The 26,759-nt window shown below is 39.0% G+C and overlaps 2 protein-coding genes across 4 annotated transcripts; both read left to right on the forward strand.

The window, feature by feature from the left end:
* Nucleotides 1–7,224: 7,224 nt before the first annotated feature.
* Nucleotides 7,225–11,192, forward strand: otulina (OTU deubiquitinase with linear linkage specificity a). The gene is made up of 3 exons (XM_035611771.2): nt 7,225–7,459; nt 7,604–7,725; nt 9,690–11,192. Exons 1-3 carry the CDS (start codon nt 7,343–7,345, stop codon nt 10,081–10,083), a joined length of 633 nt encoding a protein of 210 aa, XP_035467664.1. The 5' UTR covers nt 7,225–7,342; the 3' UTR covers nt 10,084–11,192.
* Nucleotides 11,193–11,310: 118 nt separating this feature from the next.
* LOC118287047 lies at nt 11,311–26,679 on the forward strand. Of its 3 annotated transcripts, none has more exons than XM_035611767.2 (11): nt 11,311–11,422; nt 13,487–13,812; nt 16,186–16,827; nt 17,832–18,029; nt 18,299–18,637; nt 19,651–19,736; nt 19,885–19,991; nt 20,380–20,523; nt 21,087–21,218; nt 22,240–22,509; nt 24,721–26,679. In XM_035611767.2, exons 2-11 carry the CDS (start codon nt 13,664–13,666, stop codon nt 24,928–24,930), a joined length of 2,277 nt encoding a protein of 758 aa, XP_035467660.1. In that variant the 5' UTR covers nt 11,311–11,422; nt 13,487–13,663; the 3' UTR covers nt 24,931–26,679. The 3 variants fall into 3 exon arrangements, with proteins under 3 accessions (XP_035467660.1, XP_035467661.1, XP_035467659.1); XM_035611766.2 differs by lacking the exon at nt 11,311–11,422 and adding an exon at nt 11,429–11,702; XM_035611768.2 differs by lacking the exon at nt 13,487–13,812 and having other exon boundaries at nt 11,313–11,422.
* Nucleotides 26,680–26,759: the final 80 nt, after the last annotated feature.

The raw sequence follows: 26,759 nt of genomic DNA on the forward strand, positions 1-26,759 counted from the left end.
AACATATCAGTGTGATAAGAAGGCATGGCGTTATGACATGTACAGCAGTCATATTCCAGGGGCTAATCAAGGTATTTTGGCCACTACATTTTTTTCACTCACATGTTGTCCGTCTTTACATAAAGCCATTGAGAAAAAAAGTAGTATTTATATACATTTTCGGATTGACTTATGATCCTGAAAAATTGAGTTTGTATTTTGAAAAACAGTGTGACATAAGGTAAGTGCTGTTGTAGAGGGTCAAAAGTTTCAGTAACGGGCAACAATTCTAAAAACATGGCTGACTCCTCTTTTCATCTTTTCATCAACTCGAAAGCGACATGCAGTAATTTGACATTTGACACCCTGTTGATAGATAAAAGAATGAATTGAACTGGCTATTTGGTTTGTTGAATGAGAGACATGTCCACAAAAAAAAGAGTCTTACACACAATATGTAGCAATTTATTTAGATTTCCTTGGGGTCAGTAGATAAGAATGCTTCTCATCAAAGTGTCATGTGTTTGCCTCACCAAAAAACAACAAGACAAGTGTAAAGGAGGAGAAATATATAAATAATCGTGGAGAAAGCCTTTTGAAACTAAACTCAAAAGTTTGATAAAGCTTCCCTCTCCGTGATGCCTTTGAAAAACGGACAGGCTGCGGAAGAGAAAGTAGTAAATAAATAAATAATAATAATAAAAAGCACAGACAACATAAATTATTAACATTAGACTGAAAACTGATGTTCAAGATGCTTTTTCGTCTTCCTTTCAGCTCCCTCTCCCCCCTTCATTTCAAAACACTGGCTGTATGTTTGAGTGATGATGGGTGAGGTGTGCGCAGCTCCAGCATGTTCTTTGATATTCTTTTGTCTTCTACCCGCGCCATTTTCATAGTTTCTGCCATTAACAGTGTAATTGTGCAGATGCAGCCCCTGACCCATATATGTTTTCTAACAGTGTTTGTAGTCTGCTGCTGATAAGAGTTCACTCTATTCTCCCTCTGCTGAAGCACACAGCATTGCTTTTGATGGTGAGCAACAGCTCGGTTAAAAGAAATCCCAACACAGATATTATGTTGTAAATGTCAGGGTATGAGCTTTTTATCAATCATTCGTGAATCTGAGTCAGACCAAAAAGTTTAGTTCCTACTTTTGTTCCTACTCCAAATGTAAAATCAAATATACAGTATGTGACTGATCAATGATCACTGAAAACAGTTGGTCACTTCATCATCTTTTGAGTCATGTCAATTTAATATAAAATTTAGACAATTGTCTGTACATGATAGACTCCTTGTTTTCACATATTGAGTAATACTAAAGTAAGAATGTGGTTGAGTGCCCTTTTTGTAGATTAAAAACAAAATAACTATATAGTATGTAGATACTAAGCAAAGTATTGTTTGAGTTCTTAGCAGAGATCTAAAAGTAGTAGTTGTTTGCTGGTTCTCATACAATCCTAAGTGGTGCCAGGTTTCTTGTAAAGACAATCACACAGTCAGGACCGGTTTTGACCTCTGAATCTTGTTTTATCTTGAACCCACAAAAGCTAAAAGGAGAAGCTGGGGTCTTAAGAAAGGTGTCCCTCCATCTCTCTGTTGGTGTTGTTTTTTTCTGAACAGAATCAAAGTAAAGACTCTCATCTGAGCCAACTGTCTGACTTGTTGAAATAAAACATTCCCACACGACCCGCAGCCACCTGAAATTGTCTTGCGTGGGGAGAAGGAGGCAGGATAGAAATATTATGACATGTCGTGCTCCAAATGGATTATGTTTCAATATCAGTCCGGACACAGAAACAGAGAGGTGGAGGGACAGAGAGTGCAAGTGTTGGATGCAGATGGTTTGAAATTGCTGCCTTTGTTTTCAATCAGGCATGAAGCATTCACTTTCCTTATCTTTCAGACAATGCACCAATGCACGGTGGGCTGATGTTCTGGGTAAATGAACTGTCTGTATATCCCTCCTGCTCCTCCGCCTTCTTGTTTTCACTTCCTCCTCAAGGTTGAGATGTTGGTACACTGAATGTGGCGCGCGAGCTGCTCAGGCATCTCCCACTTTGCTGCTCTGCACACCCAAATGCCTCTCAGGGTGCAATTACCAATCCTCACATGCAATAGAGGTTGACCATGCATATGATCCCTTTTGCTTTTCACCTTCTCTCCTTTTCAGCGTTATTAGCAATGACACTGTGTGAGGTATTTGCAGGTAGAGGAGTTAATAGCCCAGGTCTTTGCAGAGACACCTGTCTGACTTGAGCACCTGATTGCATCAGCCCCTAGTCCATTTAACTCTGTAGCAGCCCGGGTGTTGAATGCCTTTATTTGGGCTGTGATGTCACATATATACGACCGAACGAACAGGTGAGACTGTAAGACCTTCTCAATCTGCTTTCCACAAACACAATATACTGTATGCTTTAGATTTCAACAATGTTTAAAATAAAAGACAATCAACAATGCTTTATTTAAAATTTCACATCCAGCACTTTACTCTGACTTTCTCAGAGAGGAGGAACCTTTTCAACTTCTACCTTAGCTTCATGCGTATTTTATTTTGCACTTGCAAGATTTTTTTAATCAAATAGTTAAGTCCAAAAAGATGCTATTGTTTCATGCATTTAGCCATAGAGATGTATCAGGGCCTCAATTTCCTCAACACAATGTGTTTCTTTTTATAAAGTCAAATATGACGTTCAATCCCCCTTCCCACCCCAATAATTTTTTATCTACAGGCCATTACCATCATAAACTTCATAGGACCATAGCCAGGACTTTAGAGACAGTAAAGTTTCGAATCCATGCCCCCCTCACCCCCACAGAAAATTCGGACTCAAAATCTGGCTTCACAACAATATGGCTACAGCCCCTTCGGATTAATTACAGTTTGGAGTCATAAAATGTGCTGCAAAAGTCCAATGCTTATTATCAACACACATTTTGACTTAAAAGCATGATTATACCGAATCGTGACACTCAAAATAGTTTCCCCCTTGTCAGTAAGCAGTGCTTGCAAAACCCTTTGGCAAAGTGCAACTCTCATGCGCATGGGTCATCGCAGCTTTAAGAGCCAGAGGAAAATAACCGGCGTTGCCCTCCATCATCCCCTCATCCCACTGACCTCTACGTACGGTATAGTATACTTACAGCACATACAGAGAGAGTGAGCGGAAAAAGGGGTGGAGCGGGGATGAAAGAGAATGATTGTATATCTGAAGGCATCAAGAGAGCAGATATGGATGGCAGAGGAGTGACATGGTTGGACACATCTTGGCTTTCTTATTAGTGAGGACCTGTACGGACACTTTGGGCTTTTTTTATGGGGCCATGGTGAAACCCCTCTCCGTGCATCTGTGGATAATGGCCAGGGGAAATCACAGATGAGAATCACTCAAAGACAGGGAGATGTCAACAGGCCCATAATGATAGCTGATGGCCACAGAACACTCTCCTTTTCCCTCTCAGCCTTACCTGCCCAAGTTGCACTATACTAGAAAACATAATTAGAGGTAAAACAGAGAGACGGAAGCTTTATCTCTGTGTTTTCTGTAAGCAATGCTCTTTGTTTTATCCATCTGGGAGTCCTTTTTTCCCCTTCCCAATCTCTCTTTCATTTCATGGAGAGAAGGAGGAGGAGGAGGAGGGCTCCCTCTGTGAGATGCCAAGGTGCTCCCAGTCCATTGTGCTGCTGGCTGTCAGATTAAATTAGGGAGTACAGGCTCCGTGAGTGTAAAAAAATCAATACTTGATGGAAGATTGCTACCCGGAAAATCTGTTTTGATTCCAGGATTAATTCTTGACCAAAGGCTCTGGCAAAATGACATGCCATTAGCCTGAAAATGAACACATTCTGCAGTGGAAATTGGATGGAAATGTGTCAGGTGATTGCCCGGCTGGTTGTTTTTGACTCTTTGAGAGAGGGGACTGAAGGTGTGGCTTTCGTGAATGAGGCCTTTGGGGCTGACTCCATTTCTAGAACAGAGACAACTCCACCGTGGCCTCTGAGTATTCTCAAGGCCATTGTTGTCCAGTGGTTGCAAATGCATTCCAACAAGGTGACATGCATTTGCCCACCATTTGGTCTCTCTTGTGTTTTCCATAAAGCATGGCATGAGAAATGAGAAAATCTGAAAATGAAAAAGGAGGATCCCCCTGTTTACTCAACAGAGAGAAAAGGGAGGTGAGTTGCCTTAATGATGAGTGAATAATGTGTTTTTCATGACAGATTACATCTTCTTGTTTGAAAAATTTCAACAGGACGCTTTAAAAATGTAACAGACATTCAAGTGTTTTGTGGAAGAAAAAATGTGTACTATTTTAATTTTAATAATAATAATAATAAAATATTTACATTGTTATCAACAACATCATTATATCTATAAGTGTCAGTATTATTATTGTCATTTCAAGAACCAATGGTTACACAACTGTTCCAGTTCTCTCTCTCTTCTTTCCTCCTCTTTCTCCCCTTCTCTCCTCTCATCTCAACCGGTCGCGCCAGATGTTCTGTCCACAACTGGGTCTGGTTCTGCTAGAAATGTCTTCCTGTTAAAATTAAGTTTTTTTTCTTCACAGTCACCATTTGCTGCTCATTGTGGGATCTGTTAAGTTTCTCTGTAATATTGTGAGGTTTTGACCTCACTATGTAAAGTACATTGATGTAATATAAGTTGTGATTTGATACTATACAAATAAAATTTATGGGAAAAACAATGCAAGACATGATTTCTGACGCTCTAACATGTTTCTGACCAAAACATGTTGTAATAATTATTATGTTATGGTAAATTTCAAGATTCTACTCCCTTTTCTTCCACTCCTATTTTTTTCCTTGTCTGGAAGGTAATTATTGTCTAAGCATGGATGTTTTCAAAAAGCACAAGAAAAATAACATTCATGTATTTTTTTATATTTTTTGTTCTTGTGTTTGATTCCACAGAAAATTCCATCATTAAAAGATCAACCAAAAAATTTGGCAAAAATGATTATGATCAAATAGGCATAAAAATACACATCCAACTGTCACGTAACATCTTATTTCAGGGGAATTGTCTGGACCCATGTTTGATCCTTCAGTTTATCTGGAATTATATATATTATCTGGAATTTATTATATTATTATATATTTTTTATTTTCATGTTTCATCTAGAATCATTAGCCTTTTATTTTCTTGGCATTATGACTTTAGACTGTCTTCTGTTGAAAAACATTTAAAAAACCCTGCATCTAGATCAGTTGCAGGCAAAATGCAATTATGGGTGCATTTATGTGCATGTTGTCTTACTGTTCATGGGTCCTCTATTTTATGTTAAAGTTATTGTGCAATCATGCAGAGAAACTCAATAAGACTATCTTTCCGAAAGGCATTAGAGGAAGACTGTGATGATGATGATGATGATGATGATGTTCCGGGAGTTTATCATTTAATGCTAATGGATGTTTGATGGTTATGAGTCTTGCACTGATCCTTTGTGGACCACAGTCAGTTTTACAATGAGGCTTTGGCGCCCCCTCCTGGATAAACAAAATACGACTATTATGACTATTATGAGGTTGGTCATGTCGCTAGATGGCAGAACGCTCCACAGCTTCCAACTTATAATTTTAACGTCAACACCACCGAAGTGGGATGCGTTAAAGGAAAAGTACACCGAAAAACAAAATAGTATATGTATTATTTTTGTACTTTTGCCATTTAAGGTCTCTGGAAATTGACCAACGGAAAATAATAACACAATATAATTAAATTAAAAACAAACTTCTAAATTGTATAATTAAATAAAGTTGGCACATGTGAATAAGCAGATAATGGTATTTGCCATTGCAGTTTCTTTAACTAAGATTTCCAGGAGATTTAAAAAATTTCGGTAACATTAATGAAGTAAAAAGGGACCTTTGGAGACAATGGGTATAGTATTCATCCACAGTTGAAATTATGTTTTGGCTTTGTCTGTTTCTACATACATTGAAATTAATGTTAGGAAGATTAAAACCAATCTAGTAGAACCAAACCTTTTTTGGTTTAGGGGCAAAAAAAATCAAGTGGAGATGTTCAAATAACACATTCATCAACTGTCACTACTACGATTTTAAGGTAAAACATGTCTAGTGTGGTTGCTCTGATCTTCATCATATGGTGGCTGTAATGTCTGAAATTCATTTCACCGAAGACATACCGTAACTGTAATCTGTTTTGTTTAAGCAGCATTTTAAAATGAAAGGTGTGAAGAACAAAAAAGCTAAGAAAACATTCAGTAGTTAAAATGAATATGGTTTTATTTAGTAGTTTAATTGGAACTTTCATGAGTATCAATCAATGGACTTACTGTATTTCTCTGGCTGTTTTTAAAACTTTGGAAAAGCTTTTGCCAAAGAATGCTTAATAGGAGGTGTAAACTAAACCGTTAATTCAGAGAATGAGGATGATTTCTTTTTAAGGTGGATTTCCTCTTTAAATCGAGGGACCAAGCTCATCATTACTCAGTATTAGTAGCAGCCACACAGACAGTAGGAAATACATTTTAATAGAAATACAACAATCACTGTACAAAATCCATATGATGGGTCTCACAGTAAATGTCCTTTGGGTTTCAGCACACTTGGGTGTAATAGGAAATGAAATTGCAGACAAAATTGCAAAGCAGGCGACCAGGAAAAGACAATTTGACATCACAGTGAACATTAGCGCAACAGAAATCAGGGGCATGATAAAACAGAAATTAAGAAGCCTTTGGAATAAAACAGTGGGAGAAGGAAAGGGAAGGGAAATGGTATTGCAGAGTGAACAAGACAGTGGGAGAGATGAGGAGTACAAGAAGAAGTAGAAAAGAGGAGACAATCATAACAAGACTCAGATTTCGACATAATAGGAAAATATTCAAAATAGGAAAACATAACTCAGGAAACTGTGACAAGTGCAGACAAGAGGAAACAATAGAAAATACCATAGTACACTTTCAAAAATATGGGACTGAGAGAACACGACTCATTCAGAACCTCAGAAAGCTCAAGATGAATATTGTGGACATTATACAGCAAAATTTGCAGAATGAATGCTATAGTCATTTAATACAGTACCTTAGGGAAATAAAGGTGTTGGGGAGAATATAATAATATTGTAGGTTTTTGTTTTGTTTTATTTTTTGTGATTCTGATCCACATTCCTTACCAGCTGGTGGCGGTAATACACCATTCCGTTATTTGCAAACCGCCATAAAAAAAAACAAAGAAGAAGAAGAAGTAAAGCGAGGGACGATGACGTCAGCTCGTTACCTTGGCGTTGCTCGGCAGCGGGGTTGCTGGTAGTTGTAGCACACATGTATCCGAAACATTAATAAAGAAGTTTTTTATTTGAAACGAATGATGTCTTGGGTCAACGCTGTGTCGCACAGTGGCGAGGACGTGTTCGACGAGAGTGCGGTCGACCTTAATCTTCAGAGTAAAGAGTGGAACTCCAACATGAAGAAGCGACTCAAGGTAAAGCTAATGTAGCTAATGTCTCGTCCAACCTGCTCCCAGTTTACTCTGTACAGGCCGGCACGAGGCGGCAGGTACTCCATGTCCGCAGCCCTCAAAGTAATCGTGTGACGTGTGTCGGTCCCACTGTGATGTTCCGGACAGGATGGTTATGTGGACGGAGTCAGTGCCGGGGAGGAGGCCGCGCTTCAGCTCGGGTTCGACCTGGGGTTCAGGGAGGGAGCCGCTCAGACTGTGGCCGTGGGCCGTCTCAAAGGAATCGCAAGGTAAACAACCATGTTGATCAATCACGTCACTTTGTATCATTTTTCATTTGACCATGGTCTGCACCTGCACCTGAGTGTCCCAGACTCAACATTTCTACTCACAGCCAAAACCTAAAAGACATTTGTGACGAGCTAAAATATAATACATTCTGTTTCAGGTTCAAAAGGGTGAGGTTCAAAAGATAAATACATTCATAAATAATTGAATGGGGATTGACTAAAACTTTAAAATCATTAAAGACAGTTACATTTGTTGTGTTTACCTGTGATCTACAAAGTGGTCTTGATCTGATTATCTGAGATCGATTGTTTCTGTCTCCACTCAGTATCTACTGGGAAACTAGAGTAAAGTTCTCGCTGAGGAAACCAACACCATCGCATCGGTGTCTATTTCTCCCCGTTTTCAAGGCGTAGCAGCTTTGGTTTACTTAGACAAAGAAAAGCAGCGAACTGTTACTATTTGAGAAGCTGGAAGCAGTAAATGTTTGGCTTTTTTCTTGCAAAATTAATGATTCAATTACATGATTGGAAAAAGTATTTTATTAATCCTAAAGACAGGTTGCAGTGTCACTTCACATCAATCACAAAAACATGACAAACAATGCAATTAAAAGCTAAATAAAGTACACAAAGAAATCTTAATAGGAAGGACTAAAATGTATACGGTGTGATAAATAGACAATGTGTGATGAAGGGTAGTAATACCATATACTAAACACTGTATATTTGAGTAAGTTAAGAGGATAAATATATTTATAGTTACACACGCACACACACACACACACACACACACACACACACACACACACACACAAAACATAGGTGTTTGTTTATTTAGTTGCAGGCAGTTCAGAGCCTGGACAGGACAAAGGATTAACTTTATCATGCCCTTTATTAGACATGATCTATTTTATAATTTGAGCTTTTATACTATAACTTCTTTTTGTGTTTCTCCTGTGTAACTTATACCTTTTTACTCCTGTAAAGCACAATAAATGACCTCTGGGTATGCTAATGTGCAAAACAAATACACTTTGATGATTAATGGAACAGGAGATTTGGATTTCCAAGAGGGAAAAACCTCACAATCCATGATCTCAGTAAGCCCACAGTTGCTTGATTTTAAAGGTATCAAAACATAAAAATGACCAGAACCACGGTATTACAACTGACATTATTGTCACTTGCTTTCCTTTATGGCCATCATTTGATTGCATCTGGATTAGCTTAAGCTATAAAATCACTTAGTAAATGATTAGTAATATTGACATCATTGCCACTAACGTTGATTCTCCTTTTCACTGTAAAGATTAGGGCTGGGAATAATATGAACATTTTCAATAGTATTGTTATTACTTTACCTTAGTATCTGTGTCAAAACTGAAATGGTAGTTTTTGTAGTTTTTTTTTTTGAGGAAAAATGAAATGAATCACCTAAACAGGATAAAATACTCTAAATCAGAGTAATGTATAGTAGTGTTGTGACAAAAATCTGAGCAACATCAGTATAATTTCAATAAGCTAAACCTCAATCCATATCTCTTATATTATTGATAAGGTGACTTGTCTCCTGACTCAATGGAGTCTTTTTTGTAACAACAAGAGGCAGAAAATTTGTTTTGTGAACAGTTCTTTTTATTAGACTTTAAAGGTTGTTCTTGTTTTGAAAAAGTAAACAAGATAGAGTGAAAAGTGGGTTGCTCTAAATCTGGATAGTTAATGAATAGAAAAATACGTTTGTTTCTTTTTTTCTTTAAATATGTAATCTGATATTTGGGGAATTGGCTGTTTTTATGAAGTTGTGTGTAAAGATTTCCACCTCTTTCTTACAGAGAAACTTCATGAGTCTCTTTTGTACTGGTCATCATTGAATTCTTTTTTCTGTCCAGCAGATAACAGGCCCAGTCACTTCTCTGTGCCATTGTATCTGACGCTGTTGCCTCTTTGTGTGTGTCTCATCACAGTGCTATATCGTGCTGGTGCCAGATCCAGCATCCGGAAAACCCCGTTCCAGCCTGTGTCACTGAGCTCCTGCAGCGGGTTTCGCAGCATGAAGACAAAATCACAGAAGGTATCAGGAAGGCTTTGGAGAATTCACCTCCCAGTGTTAGCGACATCTCAGAGAGCATGGAGGTTCTGGAGGTGGAGCAGGCAGACCAAGGCTGTTGTGGAGAGAGATGTGAAATGGACCAGGATGCTCCTCACCAGCCAAGAAAGCTTTGTTCAGGGTCCACTGACTGCTCTTCCTACTCAGATGAAGGTCTGAGCCTCCTTCTGCAGCATTGCATGGATGTTGTTTCAGAGCTCGGACTGCCGCACGAGCTGGTCAGTCACATACAGGAGCTGAAGAACATGTAGTTTCTGAAGATCAAGGTCCAAATTCACAGCATGTTCGAAGTAGGATGATACTTGAACTTTGAACTTTGAAACAAATCAGGTTTAAGTGTGAATTTCTTACACTGCAATTAAGTACTTTTAGTGTATATAATGTAAAATATGAACTTTCATCATAGTATTTTTCAAATGTTTGAAAATAAAAATGGATATGCTATATTCTTTTCTACTCACACACTTGTTTGTTTTCCACTGAAATTACAAATGTAATAATTGGTAATACATATTTTTGTAACAATGAATAGATTAATTAATTTGCTGTAATATCGGAAAATATTTGGTCTCTTGCAAAGCACGTGTCCTTCTTTATATTTATATAAACAAAAGCATTATCAAACAAACCCACAATTGATATTTATAAACAGGTTCCCATTATCAGCAGAAAAGTAACCGATAAGGTTAAGCTTCAGATATCGTATGCTGTTAATCACATTTTGTTCCAGAAACATATTTCCTTTTGATTGGATGCAAAATTAGTAAAGGGTTATAACACTATAATTTGGTTGTAAAGCTGACATTTTAACTGTTGAAAAATGTTAATGGCCAACAATTATGACTTCTGCCATGAACACATATAATCTATGTTTTGCCTTGTTTTCATTCATTATTTGTTTATACAGCTCGCTCCACTCATGGGTGCCCAAAGTTGAGTTATGGTTGTTGACCACCATGGAATTAAACACACCTACTTACAACTGAATCATAGTGTGTATAAACCACGGATTATATACTGTTTAATAATGCTAAATAGTGTGACTTAAAGTGAAGTGTTACTATAACAGAGCTTTAACCACAGCAAATCAGTTGAAAACACTCCCTTAACGATTTTCTAGCCAATAATATACCACACATTTAAAAGGATTACAACTAACAATTTCCTTCATCAGCTAATCTCTTAAGTACTTTGATGATTAACTGATTAATTGTTTGGTTTATTAGAAGTCAGAAAATAGTTTAAAATGACCCAGTGATCTATGATATGAGTGTTGCAATTTCCCAGAGTAATTGTTTTCTTCTGTCTAACCAGCTGTAAAAACAATAAACCAAGGAAAGCATCAAATAATCAAACTTTAGAAGCCGTAGCTGGTATTTCATTTTCTACCTCAATTCATGTTTCGTCGAATAATTGATCAAGTGACCAATTGTTTCCACATTAACGTAAAAAAACACACCGATCTGAAACAAGTTTGTAGTTTTCGAGGAGCACTTGAACGTAGCAACACTGTCGGCGCGCAGGGCTCACATGAGCGTGACGTCATGCGCTCGGACAGAGCCGTGACCCCGCTGCTCTAGCTAGCTAAAGGTACGTCCCAGCAGATTCCGCTGTGAATCCCCGCATTTTTTTAAAAATGTGCCGCGTCAAACGAAAATGGTATAGTCACAAGGACAGGAAACCACGGTGGCAGCGGTGTTTCACATGAGCAGCGGTCACTGTTTAGCAGCGCATGTTTGTGTTTAAGTTTACCGCAGCTAGCTGTCTAGCTAACTTCAGCTCATATTCCAGCTAACTAAAAGTGAAACAGGAACAGTTGGTACGAGAGTGAGAGCGTGAGGAGTGTGTCGACTGTTAAATCTCAACGGAGGTATGTTGTTTGGCACTATCACGGGTTAATACAGCAGTGACAGATGATTGTGTAGTGTGAAACGTGCTGTTAATTACTTGCATTGAGTCTAACAATGGTGTGTAGCTTTGGTTTAAAATCGTAGAAACGGCTCTTACAACGAATTATGTGACCAAGCAGATATTTTAGCCATATTACTACAGCAAAAATATTTTTAATCCTACATCATCACATGCTATCTTTCGATAGTTGGAAAAAAAATGGTTCCAACATAAAATTTAAAGAGGATTATACAATTTGATATGGTCACCAATATTGTGACCGTATCTTATTTAGATACAAAGTAACAGTCACAAATAGCAGTAGCTGTGATAGCACATATATCTAATATCTGCAATATGCTTATATGTGGTCTTTAATAATGCTTCAGTACCACAGAAACTACAGGTCACAATTTCTGGTACATTACATTCACAGCTATCACAATTTATCACACTACTTGGAACTATAGAGGATATGGGTTATTAAATAGGACAGCATTTTGGTAGCCGTATATCTAGAGCAGAAATGATACGTAAATTATCTAATTTGATAATTGGTTAATTGTGTCAGTCATTCGTTCAGGTAACATTTACTGGTTCTTTGCTTTGATGTAGAATTTTGTAAACTTAATCTTTGGGTTTTGGACTGTTGGCTGGTCAAAACATGACATGATGATAATGATGTCACTGGGCTTTGGGGAACTATCAAAGGCTTTGCCCCCTTTTCTGACATTTCATAGACAAACCATGAGGGTCATACAATGTCAAATCAGACCGACTCCAGCAGCACTGTCTTAGACTATTCAGACTGTTACGAGTTTGTCTATTTAATATTTGGGTCCTGAACCAAGACCTGTGTAATATTTTTACCAAATAATTCCAATGTCTTTTTTATTTTTGTCTGAGAAATGCCTTATCTGGGCATGGCCGTGGTCACATTTGGAAATCAATATTGTTATTCTTAGCCTGACCAAACATGTTACGACAGAAGAGATAAACATGTTTTCTATATGACTGAAGCATTAAAAGTTTGTACCAAATGCCTAATGATATTCTATAAGGCCCTAGAATAAAAACAAAGTGATATTAAGGGTACTATAAACTCATGTTTTTTGCAGGTATATGATATTAATTATATATTTTTTCTACAAATGTAATCTTTTATTCACTTTGTGCCAATATTTGAGGTATCTACCACCAATGGACATGAAGATATTATGAATTTAACAAAGTGTGGTAACATTTTTCATACATTTTCATAGGACCAAAATGGTATGTGGGGTGGAATTGGAAACAGGAAAACAGGAAAATGTGTGTGGAAAAGGCTCAATGTATAATAATTTAATTAACAAAGTGTTAGTGTCCAAGAGAAGGCTGTGAGAGCACAAGATACTTATTAAACAAAAGATGTAATTAAAAAACATTATCTTTGGGTAAAATATATCTTTCATATAGGAACTTTTAACCAAAGTTCCTATATGAAAATAAAACGGCATGCAGTACAGGCCTTTTATTTTTTTCATGTACAGGAAACATGTCTGTCTGCCCTCTATAAAGTTTGGTGAGGCTAGGGACAATCTTTCCCTTAATTATGGGATCAATTCATGAAACAGACTAGGTTAATAATGTTTGAACCAAATCTGCAACTACCTCAACTGATTTGACACAGAATGACCCAATCATTGGTTAATCAGGAAACAAATAGTGATGATAAAAGTGTGCTAATCATTGATTCAATAATCTATCACCGTTTTTCGCCTTTAGGTATCAACCCATCAACCACAAACATGGTAACTTTTTGGCTTTAGCAGCAGCTTGACCATGGACTCCTGAAATCTTCAGGTTTCAACGACTCATCTGGTCACTTGCGGTGGTTTTAGACCAGAGGTCACCATTCAGCCTACAACCCGTCCGACTTCCCTAGCAAGAGGGAGCAAGCAGATGGGGAACAGCTGCTGTCACACTGAGAGTCCCTGTGGCAGCACGGAGGAAAGAAGTGTTTTACTGAAAAATGATTCAAAGGCCACGGTGCCCACGGTTGAAACAGTTGTTGAGGGCTCATGTGGTCCTGATGGAGGTGATGACATGAGGTGAGGCAATCAGGGTTTTTTTGTTTTTTTTACAACAGCTATCTCTTGTGTTTCTCAGTTTTTTGGTTATACTGTATATCATAGGCAAATCTGAGTGTTAAGAGAGGTTGGGAGTCCAGTAAGGTGGCCTGAATGCTCTGTGTGGCTCTGACTTGATACAGGTGGCAAAGATCATTTCCAGTGACACATTCTAAATTTCTCAATTTCCCCAGTAGGTTTTATTGCTCAGACAAACTTTAACAAAGAAACTAATCATAACCACTATTTGAACTGGCTCCGTAAAGGAAATATGGAGCACATTCAACAGATTTTCAGGACTGAAATGTTTCCCAAGACATAAATGAAATAATGGATTTAAATGTTGGTTTTGATTTGGAAACACATTTAATCTTTACAGACAGAAAGTAGATTAAGATGAGATGACAATACTACCTTTAAAGCTTTAACAGGTAATATAGTAAATTATAATTTTCCCAAATGTTTGCATAGGTGGTGATATTTCAACAAGCGTACAGAGAAATGAGGTCACAGATATAATGAGGGGGCTTCCAGAGGTCTTGAAAGGTTTCAGAATAAGAAATTGTAATATTTCGTGCTCCAGTGGCTGGTGCAAAGAGATATAGACAAATTATTCTTTTCACTTGAGGTCTCTTGTTTCTTCCTCATCAACAATCCAGCAAAAATCTTCAAACAACTTGACAGAGCAAAACCTTTTTTGTGGTCACATATTTGGACAGTGACACAATTTTGGTTTGGTTAACCAATTCGAACAGAGTGGGCCAGCTGGCCAATCAGAGCAGATTGGGCTTCATTGGGAGGGGGGCCTTAAAACAGGAGGTAAAACCAAGTGTTTCAGACAGAGGCTGAAAAGAGGAGCTGCAGGAATGGACAGTCTGAGGAAAATGACGTGTTTACTGAACATTTCAGCACGTAAACCTTTTCAAGTAATAACCCTAATTAAAATTATGAAAAGTGAGCATAGTATGCCTTCTTTAATACTTTGATTTGCAATTATTGGCTGCCTGAAGCCTGGAACTCATGGATATCACCAAATGCTGAGTTTCCTCCCTTGAGATGCTTTGATAGGCGTTTACAGCAGCTGCTTATTTGTAGCTCTTTGTGCCTTCAGTTTTGTCTTCAGTAACTGAAAAGCTCTATCGGGGTGAGATCAGTTGATTGACTTGGAAACTGAAGAATATCCCATTTCTCTGCAATGAGATCTTGTGTTGCTTCCGTTGAGGACTTTATCCATCTGAACTGTGAAAGTGCCATGCAATCGGTTTTGCAGGATTTGGCTGAATCGGAACGGAAAGTAGCACATAGTAACACCTCATTCATCCTGATAATTCCATCATTGCTCACATCATCAAGCTGTTTCATAATCAATAAACACTCACTTCCACTGGTAGCCGTAAGGGGCAGAAAGCGATTTTGGACCGCTAACCACTAGGCCAAAACCCCTGAGTTGCAGCGCTTCCTGCCAGCATGTCTCTTAACGTGTCGATGCGTGATGTTTACAAACTGTACTCGCAGTGTTGTGTGGCGTGACCCAAGCCTTTTTTTTTCTCGATTTAGAGAGCCAAGGGTGCGCCGAAAACCCAGAATTTTGTCCAGCGCGCACAGAACCAACAGCTAGTGGACCGTGAGGAAATATTCGCTGATTTTTACAAAACGTGTATTGCTTTAGAATCGCTGTAATCGCCCCTTTAAAACTGCCTATAACATTTTTTGACAGTAGCCTGGCGTAGACAGCTCAAATGCGTTGTCGTCTGGGACATCTCGGTTCATTTTCGAGGCATTACCAACGGATGCAGATGAATCACGTGACATCTGTTGAGTGATGCAAAAATGTCAACAGACTAGAGCGTGTAGAGAGATGTCTGTAATGATTAGTCCACAATGTCTGTGAACGAGTGTTGTCGTTTTTGTGGGAGACATTTGAAAATATCAGGTACTTTTAGTCAAATGCTCGTTTCTGGCATGTTTCTGGCTCGTTTAACATTCATGAAGGCATCTCTTGATTATTAACTTTGACAATGATACGCCTATGTACTGTAAATAAAGGGACTGTGTCAAAACAGCTGTCATTCCTTAAGGGGTTTATGAAATACTTAATTGAAACCCCCTGAATAAATCCTGAAAGGTCTACACTTCAATCACATATTGACTGCTTTCTTTCACATTCATTGTGTGGTGAGGTATACAGAAGCAAAAATTATGTCACTGTCCAAATACTTATGAACCTGACTGTACATATCTACTTAGGGTTCCTGTTCATTTTTCTCATGACTTATTTTACTAACTTAATTTAGGTTTGGGAGTTTTTGTTGTATTGTGTGACATCGCTCATCCTCTCTGTGTTATACCACTCAGGAAACCACATGATGAGGCCGATATAAACGTGGAGGAAAAGGCTGAGGCTGTGCAGGTGAAGCAGCGTGCTGAGAATGGAGAGACGGAGCCCAAAAACACTCAGGAGAATGGACCGTTGAAGAAGGAAAGCATTCAATCAGCAATGCCTTGTCTCTCCAAAGGGTTTACACTCAAAGAAAATTCCCCTAGTGCACAAGATGAAGATAAGGAGGAATCTGTAGGCGATAATGAACAAGCTGAACTTCTGAATTTCCCTTTAAATTCCCAGCAGAAAGCCCACACTGCAGCTGATTGGGAAGTTTTTACAGAAAGGAAAGAGGTGCCAGAAGAAGAAAATCCAGCCTCTTTGCGGGACAAAGTCCCAGGTGGCATTTTACTCACAGCTGAGTCAGTCCTCCATGAAAAGCCTCTGCTTACTGACACAATCTCAGCAACAGAGCATATTGCATTGAGCACTTCTCATGATGATAGGGAAGAAACAGGCTCCAAGGTTTCTTTTGACAATGCAGTAACCGAACCATCAGAGTTTTCTCAAAATAGTCAAGTGTTGTCGCTGCCAAACACTAAGCTGGAAGCAGCAGCTTATGAGGTGATTTCCATCTCTGTGGTCAGTCAGGAGACTGACAAAGAGGCTCCCAGCTGGTAAGTCACATGACAACAATGATTTTTTATTTATTTTAAATTAGGTCTAGGTTAACAATATGAAACCAATGACTTTTTTGATTAATTGGCTCGGTGGTTTGTCTGAAAAAAGTGCCTGTTTTTCCCACAGACTATGAGGACATTCAGCTGTCTTGTATTTTTTCTGTTTGAACAACAGTCCCAAACCAAAAGATTCACTTTACTATCCTGTATGACCAAAAAAGCATAACACTCTAATATTTGAGAAGTAAACAGCAAGACATTTGACATTTTTGCTTCAAAAAATTATTATTTGATTGTCAAAATAGTTTTTGATAAATTGAATCAACAAATTGAATAACCAAACAAGAATGGCACTGAGTAGACAGCATTCCTCCAACAAGGCCCAACAGTCCATTTCAATTTGCTAGATCCTAATTTGTGATTGGGTCTGCACCAAATTTCACACACTAGGTTCTTTCCTATATCCCATCCTTCTACCAAGTTTTGTGGAAATACGCTTAGTAGTTTTTGGATAATCCTGCTGAAAAACAAACAAACTAGAATGGCTGTCCATACAGAGCATACTGTACCTCCGCCAAGGCCCAATCAAGTCGTACTTAATTGCACACACTCATAGATATCAGTCCTCTAAATATGGCAGATTTTTTTTCAGGATCCATGCTATTCCAAGGTCACCTTTACTGTTATCATCATCCCTTTTATAATAATGGCTGTATTAAGCCCTTGAAGGCGGAGCTGCAAAATCATAAATAAAGTGAGGCTGCTTTATGGCTGTACAAGAGTCACATGAATATAACTAACTTGATTTGTCAAGTTTTTAAAATGGAAAATCCCATCTAATAAGTTCTATAAATTGTTAATCTGTTTATGTACTAAATCACGATACATTCAGTATATCAATATCGTGATATCAAAATTAATTACGGCATTATTCTTAATTGACCACCCCTGCTTTTTAGCAGTCAGTGATACATTTCTATCTTTCTCCCATTTGTATCCAGTTCTGTGACAGAGGATTCAGACACTGGAAGTTCTTTATTGTGCAAGCAGGCTGGTCCTGAAGACATTAAGAGCCATGAATACTCTGAGTCTTCTCCTGCATCAGAGCCCAAGGGACTCGACCACAGTGGTGAGGAGCAAGACTCCGCCAAGTCTGTCAGGGAGTCAGAGACCACAGCTCCGGCAGACGCCACCGAGAGGTCAGTCAGTTCAGAGTCAGTTGTTTTTGTAGTGTGTATTTATGTTTTGATTTTCGCATTGTGACCACTAGGGGGTGTAGAGATACCACAGCATAAAACCATTCTTCTGTTTTTCATACCTTCTTACTTTCCTTTTCCCACAATATTTGTGCAAATGAATAAAGGTTGCATGACATAACATGTCATTTTAATCGCACATTTAGTTTAATACTGTTTTGATATGAAAATATGTCAAGTGAAATTTTCGTTGTATAACTATCACTGTCCAGCCCAAAGTCAGATCAGAATGCAAAACCACATTCTGAGTGTTCAGCTACGAGCTTGAAGGAGGCCAAGGAGAACATCAAACAAGATATTGGGGAGGAAATGATGGTGAAAGTGCAGAATAAAGATGTGGATGTCCCCAAAGTGGAGGAGGAGGATGTGATGGAGGAGGAGGCGAAAAGCGCTTCCTCTGAGACTGAGACTTCGGCTGGGAAGGATGCTGAGATGCAGGAGTTAACTGGAAAAGAGGAGCAGCTAACATGGAGCACAGCCGCTGATGTCACAGTTGAACTGGAACCTGTCACAGTGAAGGAAAACTCTGCTGACACACACCTGGGAAACAGGTTTGTAAAGATAGTCTTTGGTTGCTTTATAGTCCTGTATTTATCCATTTTTCAGGTGAAAGATTAAGTCAGAAAATCTAATAATGTCTCTAAATCTGAAAAAGTTGTTGAAGTGGGTCACAGCACAGCAAAGGATTGTTTAAAACTGTATGGCAAGACAGAATCATGTTAATCCTCAGTGAGTATATATATATATATATATATATATATATATACACTCACTATATATATATATAGGCATTTATTTGTCATGGTGTGGAATATATATATATATATATACAGTATATATATATATATATATATATATATATACAAATGGAAAAATAATTAACTGAGTTTAAAGGATGTTATATTAATCTTTTTGTCAACAAATCCCATGAAAAGATCAAAATCAGGGATGGGCACGAGTAGTAAATTTCAAGAGCGAGGGATCGCATCAATTCCTAGAGGGCCAATAGAGTACTCAATTTTCTAAATATATTTTTAGAACGCATTGCATCTTTCTGCAGGAATAACGATGCACAGCAATACAGCCTACCCAACACGTAATGCTTATTCAAAATCAAAACAGTCACAGTTACCCTTTAAGGATTTATTTTTCACAACCACAACTTCAAAACATTTTTTCCTTACAAAAACGTAATTAAATTCGTGGGTCACACTTTACTTGACTTAACGCCACGCCCACTGCTTCCTACTGAATCTAAAACATGGGTCACATCTGTAAAGTTCCTTTAATATTCATACACACACACACACATACACACACTTTTGACAAGTTTTTACAGTTCCAGAAATTTAGGATTGACTGAAGTACATTGCACGTTTATGGTAGGAGTGCAACTCTGATGTGATTTTAATAGCTTTGGATGACAGGTCTATGGCACAGAGGAATAAATGACATCAGGCCTTATCTGCATTGGGAAATACCTGTTATTAATCAGAAAAATATAAAATACTGTCATACTTATTTATGTATTTGAAAGTTCAGTCATGTTTTTTTTTCCTTTTAGTGAAGAAGACCTGTATAGAGGGGCTGAAGAGATGTCAGTGTCACAACATAGTAAACCAGGAGCACCGTCAGTGTTCAAAACAACATGTCAGTACATCCAAATCACACATCGACATGATGAAACTGCATCAGGGATTAGAAACAACACTACCTTTGTTTTGTCATCCAGAACCTAGACAGTTGTCCTTTTGTTTTGTCCATCACATCAGCTTAATCTCTTCTTTCTCTCACTCAGTCTTAAAGGTGGAGGACAGATGCAGTCTGGCCAAGGCAGTGGATATTCTATTTTACAGCGAAAGAGAGTGGAAAGGAAATACTGCCAAAAGTGCTCTCATTAGAAAGGTTGGTGCCTGTAGCTCTTGGGTATAAGTGTTTCAGATTAAAGCCAGTTGTTAATTTTATTTTGGCGGCTGTGGCTCAGGAGGTAGAGAGGGTCGTCCACTAACAAGAAGGTCAATGGTTGGATTCCCAGCTCCCCCAGTCTGCCTACCGATGTGTCCTTGGGCAAAACACCTAACCCTGAATTCTCCCTGATGGCTGCGCCAGGAGTGTATGCATGATGTGATAGAAAAAGAGTTTTGTATAGAAGCGCTGTATGAATATGTGCGAATGGGTGAATTAGACTTTAAAGCACTTTGAGTGGTCAATAAGACTAAAAAAAGTTGACCATAAAATTTTTTCTCATTAATGTCTAAGAGACTTCCTGTGGTGTCCGTGTCTGCTGCTCTAGGGTTATGAAGAGATGTCCCAGAAGTTTGGCAGCTTGAGGAGAGTGAGGGGAGACAACTACTGTGCACTCAGAGCCACACTGTTCCAGGTGCTCTCCCACTGCACCCAGCTACCTGCGTGGCTGCAGGACGAGGACACGGCTATGGTAAATGCTCATTTTTGATAGATTGTATCAGTTGACTATTGGTTAATGCTGCATTCCCATAATGTTGGCAGAATGAGGATAACAAATGAAACACTCTTTGTTCCAACTTGGAAGTGTTCATGTATTATTCCAAGGTAGTTAGCCCTCCTCGTAGTGACACCTGGTAAACAGCCTTAATTATCTTTTTTGTTGTTGTTTGTTAGGTTAAACTAAACATAAACAAACCGTGTTTACATAGCTTATACAAAATGAGCTGAAAATGAGTATTGGTGGATTTTTTTAAACTAAGAAATTTCTCATAACAGTTTTTTTCCACCTACTCTTAACAATGAAAGAAATCTACCAGGGATAATCAGAAGCACCTTCAATTGAAGGTCACAGTGTCTAACAGTAATCAACCCTAATTTGTGGAAATTGAAAAGAGAAAGTAGGTATAGGTGAGCTAGTTAGTTATGCTAAAAAAAAAAGTTTTTTTCTTTTTTTGCTTTAATTCCATGAGTTCTTCAGCTGCTGTTAATGCTGCTGATGTGATATCTTACCACTTTGTTTCTGTGTGTTTACAGCTGCTAAAGAAACTGGAAGCACAGGAAGGTCTGGTAAAACAGTGGAAATTTCCTGGGGAGTGCCTGCAGAGAGATGGAACAGGAGATGTTACCCAGCAGCTAAAAAGTTACATGGAGCTTCTCCGAAGTGAGGTAGTGGCTGCAGATCTGCTCCCAAACATACATATGGAGCGAAAGTATTTTTTAAGACATGGAGCCAGCAAACCACAGCACTATTTTTATGCTATCCATGTACTGTGAGGGCATTGATATTCATTCACAGGGCTTTTGGATATGATTACTACCATATGTTAAAGAGAGGCAGTTTTGTGAATTCTGCAAAGCCTCGTCCCTCATGGCTTTTTTTCCCCATTCGTCATTAACACAGCCTTGTTATACTCTAAAGGATTTGCAGGGAAAGACGGACCCTCAACTTCAAAGATGTAGCTTCAACTGTTAAAACCGCAGTGCTTGTGAGGAACTAGTGGTTACAATATATAATTTTTTTTTAAAAATCACACTCAGGCCTCTGTTTCTCAACAAGAGGAAGCTGTGTGCTGGTTCTGTGCCTGGTTGTATGGATCACATATAGTTGCACTTGGAATAGACTGGATTAGTCTGTTGCTTCCACAAATGTCACTTTTTATAGGCACTAATGTGTGTACAGGAAATGGGCAAAAAAGCACCTGACTGTACAATACAATAGCCCTTCAGTAAATACCAGTTGTTGTTTTTTTAAGGTTATGTTTGAGTATGTTGATAATATTCTTGAAAGCCGCTTTTTGACCAAATAGCCTCAGGAACTAAAGTCAGTAACTGCGCGTGGTTTTTTTCACATTCCATTTCCACTTCACATGAAGAATTTAGTCAAATAGCCTAAAACCTGATTAAATTAGAATAGCCCACAGTAGAGCACATACCTCTGTCAGGGCCAAACCTATACTGGAAAAATAGAAAGACATAGTCTGCACCAAATTGTACTAACATTAGTATCCATGTTATTTCCTGAGAAATTGAGGGCAATCAAAAAATTGCTTGTGTGCAATGTTGACTCAGTTTGCCCAAACCTTACTAACCAAATGCCAAACTTTTGGTGGTGCCAACAGTTTGGCTTTTGTACTTAAATGACTTCCATAATTGAATGCTTATCAAAATAGTCATTGATTTCTTCCAGTGGCAGGCAGCCGTGGACTGCTCCTCCGCTGTGGAGCGGCAACAGCTGTGTGAGCGAGTGTTTCAGGGTGGAGAGGAGGAGCTCGGGCTGCTGGAGGCTCTCAAGCTGCTGATGCTGGGCAGAGCGGTGGAGCTGCACAGCTGCATGCAGGGAGGCCAGGACGTCCCGCTCTTCTGCTGGCTGCTGTTTGCGCGGGACTCATCTGCCTGCCCACGCGCCTTCCTCTCCAACCACCTGAGCCATGTGGGCCTCAGTGCCGGGCTGGAGCAGGTAAGTGCAGGAAACTCACCCGAGCCTTCTTTCTATTCATTTATGACTCAACCACAGACTCACTTGAAAAGACATAAAACATTTGTACTGATTGCTGTACTGGGTACATACTAGGGGTTTGCCACCTGACAATTTTATACCGTAGATGTTCGTAATTTGGCATATGATCTGCTTTGCAGAGGAAACGGACAGATCAAGGGGAAGTTGCTCTTGTTACGGAAAACTGCGCGTGCATTCATTGCAACCGGTATTCATTTTTTATTATATATTATCATATTCGGCGCTGCTAACGGTATTGAAGAAATTAACGCATTTGTCTGTGATGAATCTTTCCCAATCCTGAGCGCTCTGTTACTCGGAGCTTGTCCTCTGCAGGGGGCGTGTCCAGCTCTCACTGCCCGACCCGACACAGCATGGAGAGACACAGAGACAGACCGGCTGCTCCATGTGGAGAAAAAGAAAATGCTCATGCACATTTCTTTTTTTGTGTGCATGTTTTGCAAGTAAAGTTGGTAACATCAGTGATCTGTCAAGGAATTTAGTGAAAGTGAAAGTACCCTCTACTTCTGCTGGTCTAAGTCAAAGACCGAATCTTTTAAAATTCATGTTATTGTTATTTGTCTTTTTCTGACATAAGAAACTCACTTTTTTGGGGTTTTTTTGGGAGGGGGGGGGTTTGCTCACCTGTTTTTTGGGGGGATAGCCTATATCAGGGTTCCCCAAATAGTTAAACATGCCCACGCACCCACACAACTTTATATATCTGACTCTTATATAAAAATTAACAAAGACAACAGTACACACACACACACACACACACACACACACACACACACACACACACACACACACACACACACACACACACACACACACACACACACACACACACACACACACACACACACACACACACACACACACACACACACACACACACACACACAGAGAGAACGACATTTTCAGTTTGTCACCTTCAAAATTATTAGTTTGACACTTTTAGAACATGTGCTTACCAAATAATATTAGATTATAATTATTTTTCTTTTCTTAAGGCAAGGGTCATTTGCTTTTATTTTTGTATTATTTTAATTTATATATATATTTAATTTTTGTATTCTATTTTACGAATTAGTTTGACGATTCTTATTGTATTGTCCACCTTTCCTGTTTTCATTTTATATTTGTTCTTTATATCCGCTTTGCAGACAGCTGCTCTGCATATCAAGCACCTAGGTTTACCATTGGCTGGTCTGGTATAATAAAACAAAACTGATCGGTCCAGTCAGATTTGAACTGAAGGTTTTCCTGGTCAACTTTACGCTTTTTTCGGGCAGGTCATGTTCTTTTGCTGTTTGGACAGTGTTGGTCTTTTTCTGCCCGGCGTCAAGAGTCCGGACCGTAGTCGGGAGTTGTAAGCAGAGGAAATGTTTTCCTTTTCCAGGACCGAAGCGCTCTCATGCTCGGGACAAACCCCTTACGTTCCACAACAGCGTGGGGAAAGACACACCGATACACAATTCTCGTTCAACTTGAGTCGCTGCGGCATTTATCATTATGATAAAACAGATCGCAACCAGCGAGCGCACACACACTTGAGCGGCGCACACATTTTATGAAGCTGTTATGAAAGATGTGTTAGTGGGTTGGTGCAGGCCAGATATTTGCCTCTTGTGGGCCGGACCTGGCCCGTAGGCCGCCATTTGGGGTTCGCTGGCCGAGATGGTGAGAAAAATCGTGATTCGGATCGTGGATTGTGATTCTATGCCAAAAGATCGTGATATGATCATTTGGCCGGATCGCCCACCCCTAGTACATACAATAAACGCGTGGCATGGAGTGAGCATTTACATGAACCTTTTATGGTAAACAACAACTATAGCTGCTGTGATTCGGTGATACATTTTTTGCTGAATACCGTTCTTACACTTGGTAACAAACAAAAACAACAATTTGGGTGTGTAACATTCTCAGAATATGACAGCAAAAACATGTCTGTGCTTGTGCTGGTTTCTGCTTTTGAGCTGCAGTGTTTCTGCATCATGGGACCCAGGTAATGAGGAGGTTTCAGGAAGGACATAATTTTCCATAAAGAAACCCCACCCCATTAATATCATGTGCCTGAGCCTCTGATTAAACATTGTGCTGTTTGAAGTGTATGTTTAAAATCAAGTTCCTCTCTAACTGTGCATTCATCTCTGTGTTGTTCAGGTGGAGATGTTCCTGCTGGGCTACGCCTTGCAGTTCACCATTCAAGTTTACAGACTGTACAAGACTGACACAGAGGAGTTTGTCACCTACTACCCAGACGACCATAAGGACGACTGGCCGTCAGTGTGCCTCGTCACAGAGGATGATCGGCACTACAATGTGCCAGTTGTAGAAGCTGCAGAACTACACCAGGAGCTCAACTCGAGCTGATGCCAGTGCAGAAAAAACTCCTGCCATATAAACATAACACTCCTCAGGTTGATCAAGATGAACAGAATTCATCACAACATTTTAGGAAAGATGCTTGTTAATTCTTCTTGCTAAGAGTTAGATGAGAACATAGCACTCTCATGCAAGTCTTTAAAGGGGCAGTAAGTGATTCTAAAGCAATACACGATTTGTAAAAATCTGAAAATACTTCCTCAGGGCACGCTAGCTGTCGGTTCTGTGTGCCGAAAAAATCAGTTTTTTCGGCTCAGCCCTGGCTCAGTAAATCGAAGGAAAAAATGGTGCAGACCACACCACACAACCCTGCGAGTGCAGTTTGTAAAGATCATGCGTCGACACGTTAAGAGAGCAGCTAGCAGGTGGTAAGTGAATCGGTCTCCCAAACCAGAGGTTTCGGAGCTGATAAATCACAACAACAAAGAGAAACAAGCTCTTGTCCAAAATGGTTTACTGCCCCTTTAAGCACAGAATGGAATTTCCTTTAGAAAGGCCTTAGGAGGCATTACAAAGCAATTACATTTAATTTACAAGTTATAAACCAAAAGTACGATTGTTGCAACAGTGGATTGTGAGGGTAGGATGGTGTTCAGTCAGCATCATTAGAACTGAAGCTAACACGGTCACTACTGCACTACAGCAACAGTTAACGAGAAGCCCATTGTCCCTGGCATGCATTGGCAAATGTTGATTGGAAAGTCTCCCTTCTCCTTTACTGGGGAATTGTCACTGTGAGGTCAAATAAATGAGAAATAATGTGTTAATAATTTTGCTTAGGTGTTAGGCAGATTTTTTTACTTTTGGATAGAGCCAGACTACCTATTTCCCGTTTCCAGTCTTTATACTACTCACCCAGCTGCTGACTGTTCCTTAATACATGCAGTAATGAGAGTGGTATCAATCTTCTCATCAACCTCTACAAGAAAGCAAATTACATAAGTTCCGAAAAAGTTGGATTGAAATATATGCAGATTTGTTAGTTAAAGTTAAACACTTTATTACACACTGTACTGTATACAAAGTTTTCTATGTGGGTATGTGCATACAGTAAATGTGCATCTAACATTGTGGGGGTCATCTCCAGAAGGTACAAATTGTTTTGCAGGGTGTCATTTTGATTTGCTGATGGACAATAAGATGTCCACTTTTCAAGTTTGACTCTTTGTCTTTAAAATCCTAGTAACAACACAGTGGAGCAGCCAACAGTGCGAGAAATCATCCAATTGTTTTCGGCATTTACACTGGAATTTGGGCACTTTGATTTGTATGTTTATTTATTATTTTTCATTATTTTAAAAGATATATGACCATCGTAAATGAAACGGCTTGGGTAGACTATGTAGGGTTTAATGATTTATCAGGTCTACACCAGATGGTGATCAATGGAATCTTTGTCTGTCTCGCTCTAACTCAATGTGTAACATGTTGCCTTTAACCAAGCTGTTTAGAAGGGAAAAATGTGCCAATGTTGCTGCATAAACTGCCAACACTCCCAACCACAGCCACTGGAGTTGACAAAGGGATTGCTTGATCCTCCATGTTGCCTTAGAAATGAATGCACAATAAGAATGAATGTTGGTTATGATTAAAGGCCATTCCCTTGTCCTGATTTCAGAGCAGGTGAAGGTGATGAGTCAACAGTAAAACATTGATTATGCCATTGGCAGGAATGTTCTTGCACTGTCAGATTTTTGAATGGCATTTAAATAAAATAAAAAAGTTTTGTAAAAAGTATTTTTCCACCCTTTAAACCTTTTAAGCTTCTCAAAACAAGGTCAAACTGAAGTTTTCCTCTTTCACACTTAAGAAAGCAT

Source organism: Scophthalmus maximus, chromosome 16 (assembly GCF_022379125.1).
Source record: "Scophthalmus maximus strain ysfricsl-2021 chromosome 16, ASM2237912v1, whole genome shotgun sequence".
Lineage (NCBI taxonomy): Eukaryota > Metazoa > Chordata > Actinopteri > Pleuronectiformes > Scophthalmidae > Scophthalmus > Scophthalmus maximus.

Excerpts from the sequence above, each read along its gene's own strand:
- otulina (XM_035611771.2), top strand. The coding sequence starts at position 7,343 with ATGATGTCTTGGGTCAACGCTGTGTCGCACAGTGGCGAGGACGTGTTC. Across the intron at positions 7,460-7,603 it reads ACATGAAGAAGCGACTCAAG|GATGGTTATGTGGACGGAGT; the intron begins GTAAAGCTAATG and ends TGTTCCGGACAG. Across the intron at positions 7,726-9,689 it reads CGTCTCAAAGGAATCGCAAG|TGCTATATCGTGCTGGTGCC; the intron begins GTAAACAACCAT and ends GTCTCATCACAG.
- LOC118287047 (XM_035611767.2), top strand. The coding sequence starts at position 13,664 with ATGGGGAACAGCTGCTGTCACACTGAGAGTCCCTGTGGCAGCACGGAG. Across the intron at positions 13,813-16,185 it reads GATGGAGGTGATGACATGAG|GAAACCACATGATGAGGCCG; the intron begins GTGAGGCAATCA and ends TATACCACTCAG. Across the intron at positions 22,510-24,720 it reads TCAGTGCCGGGCTGGAGCAG|GTGGAGATGTTCCTGCTGGG; the intron begins GTAAGTGCAGGA and ends TGTGTTGTTCAG.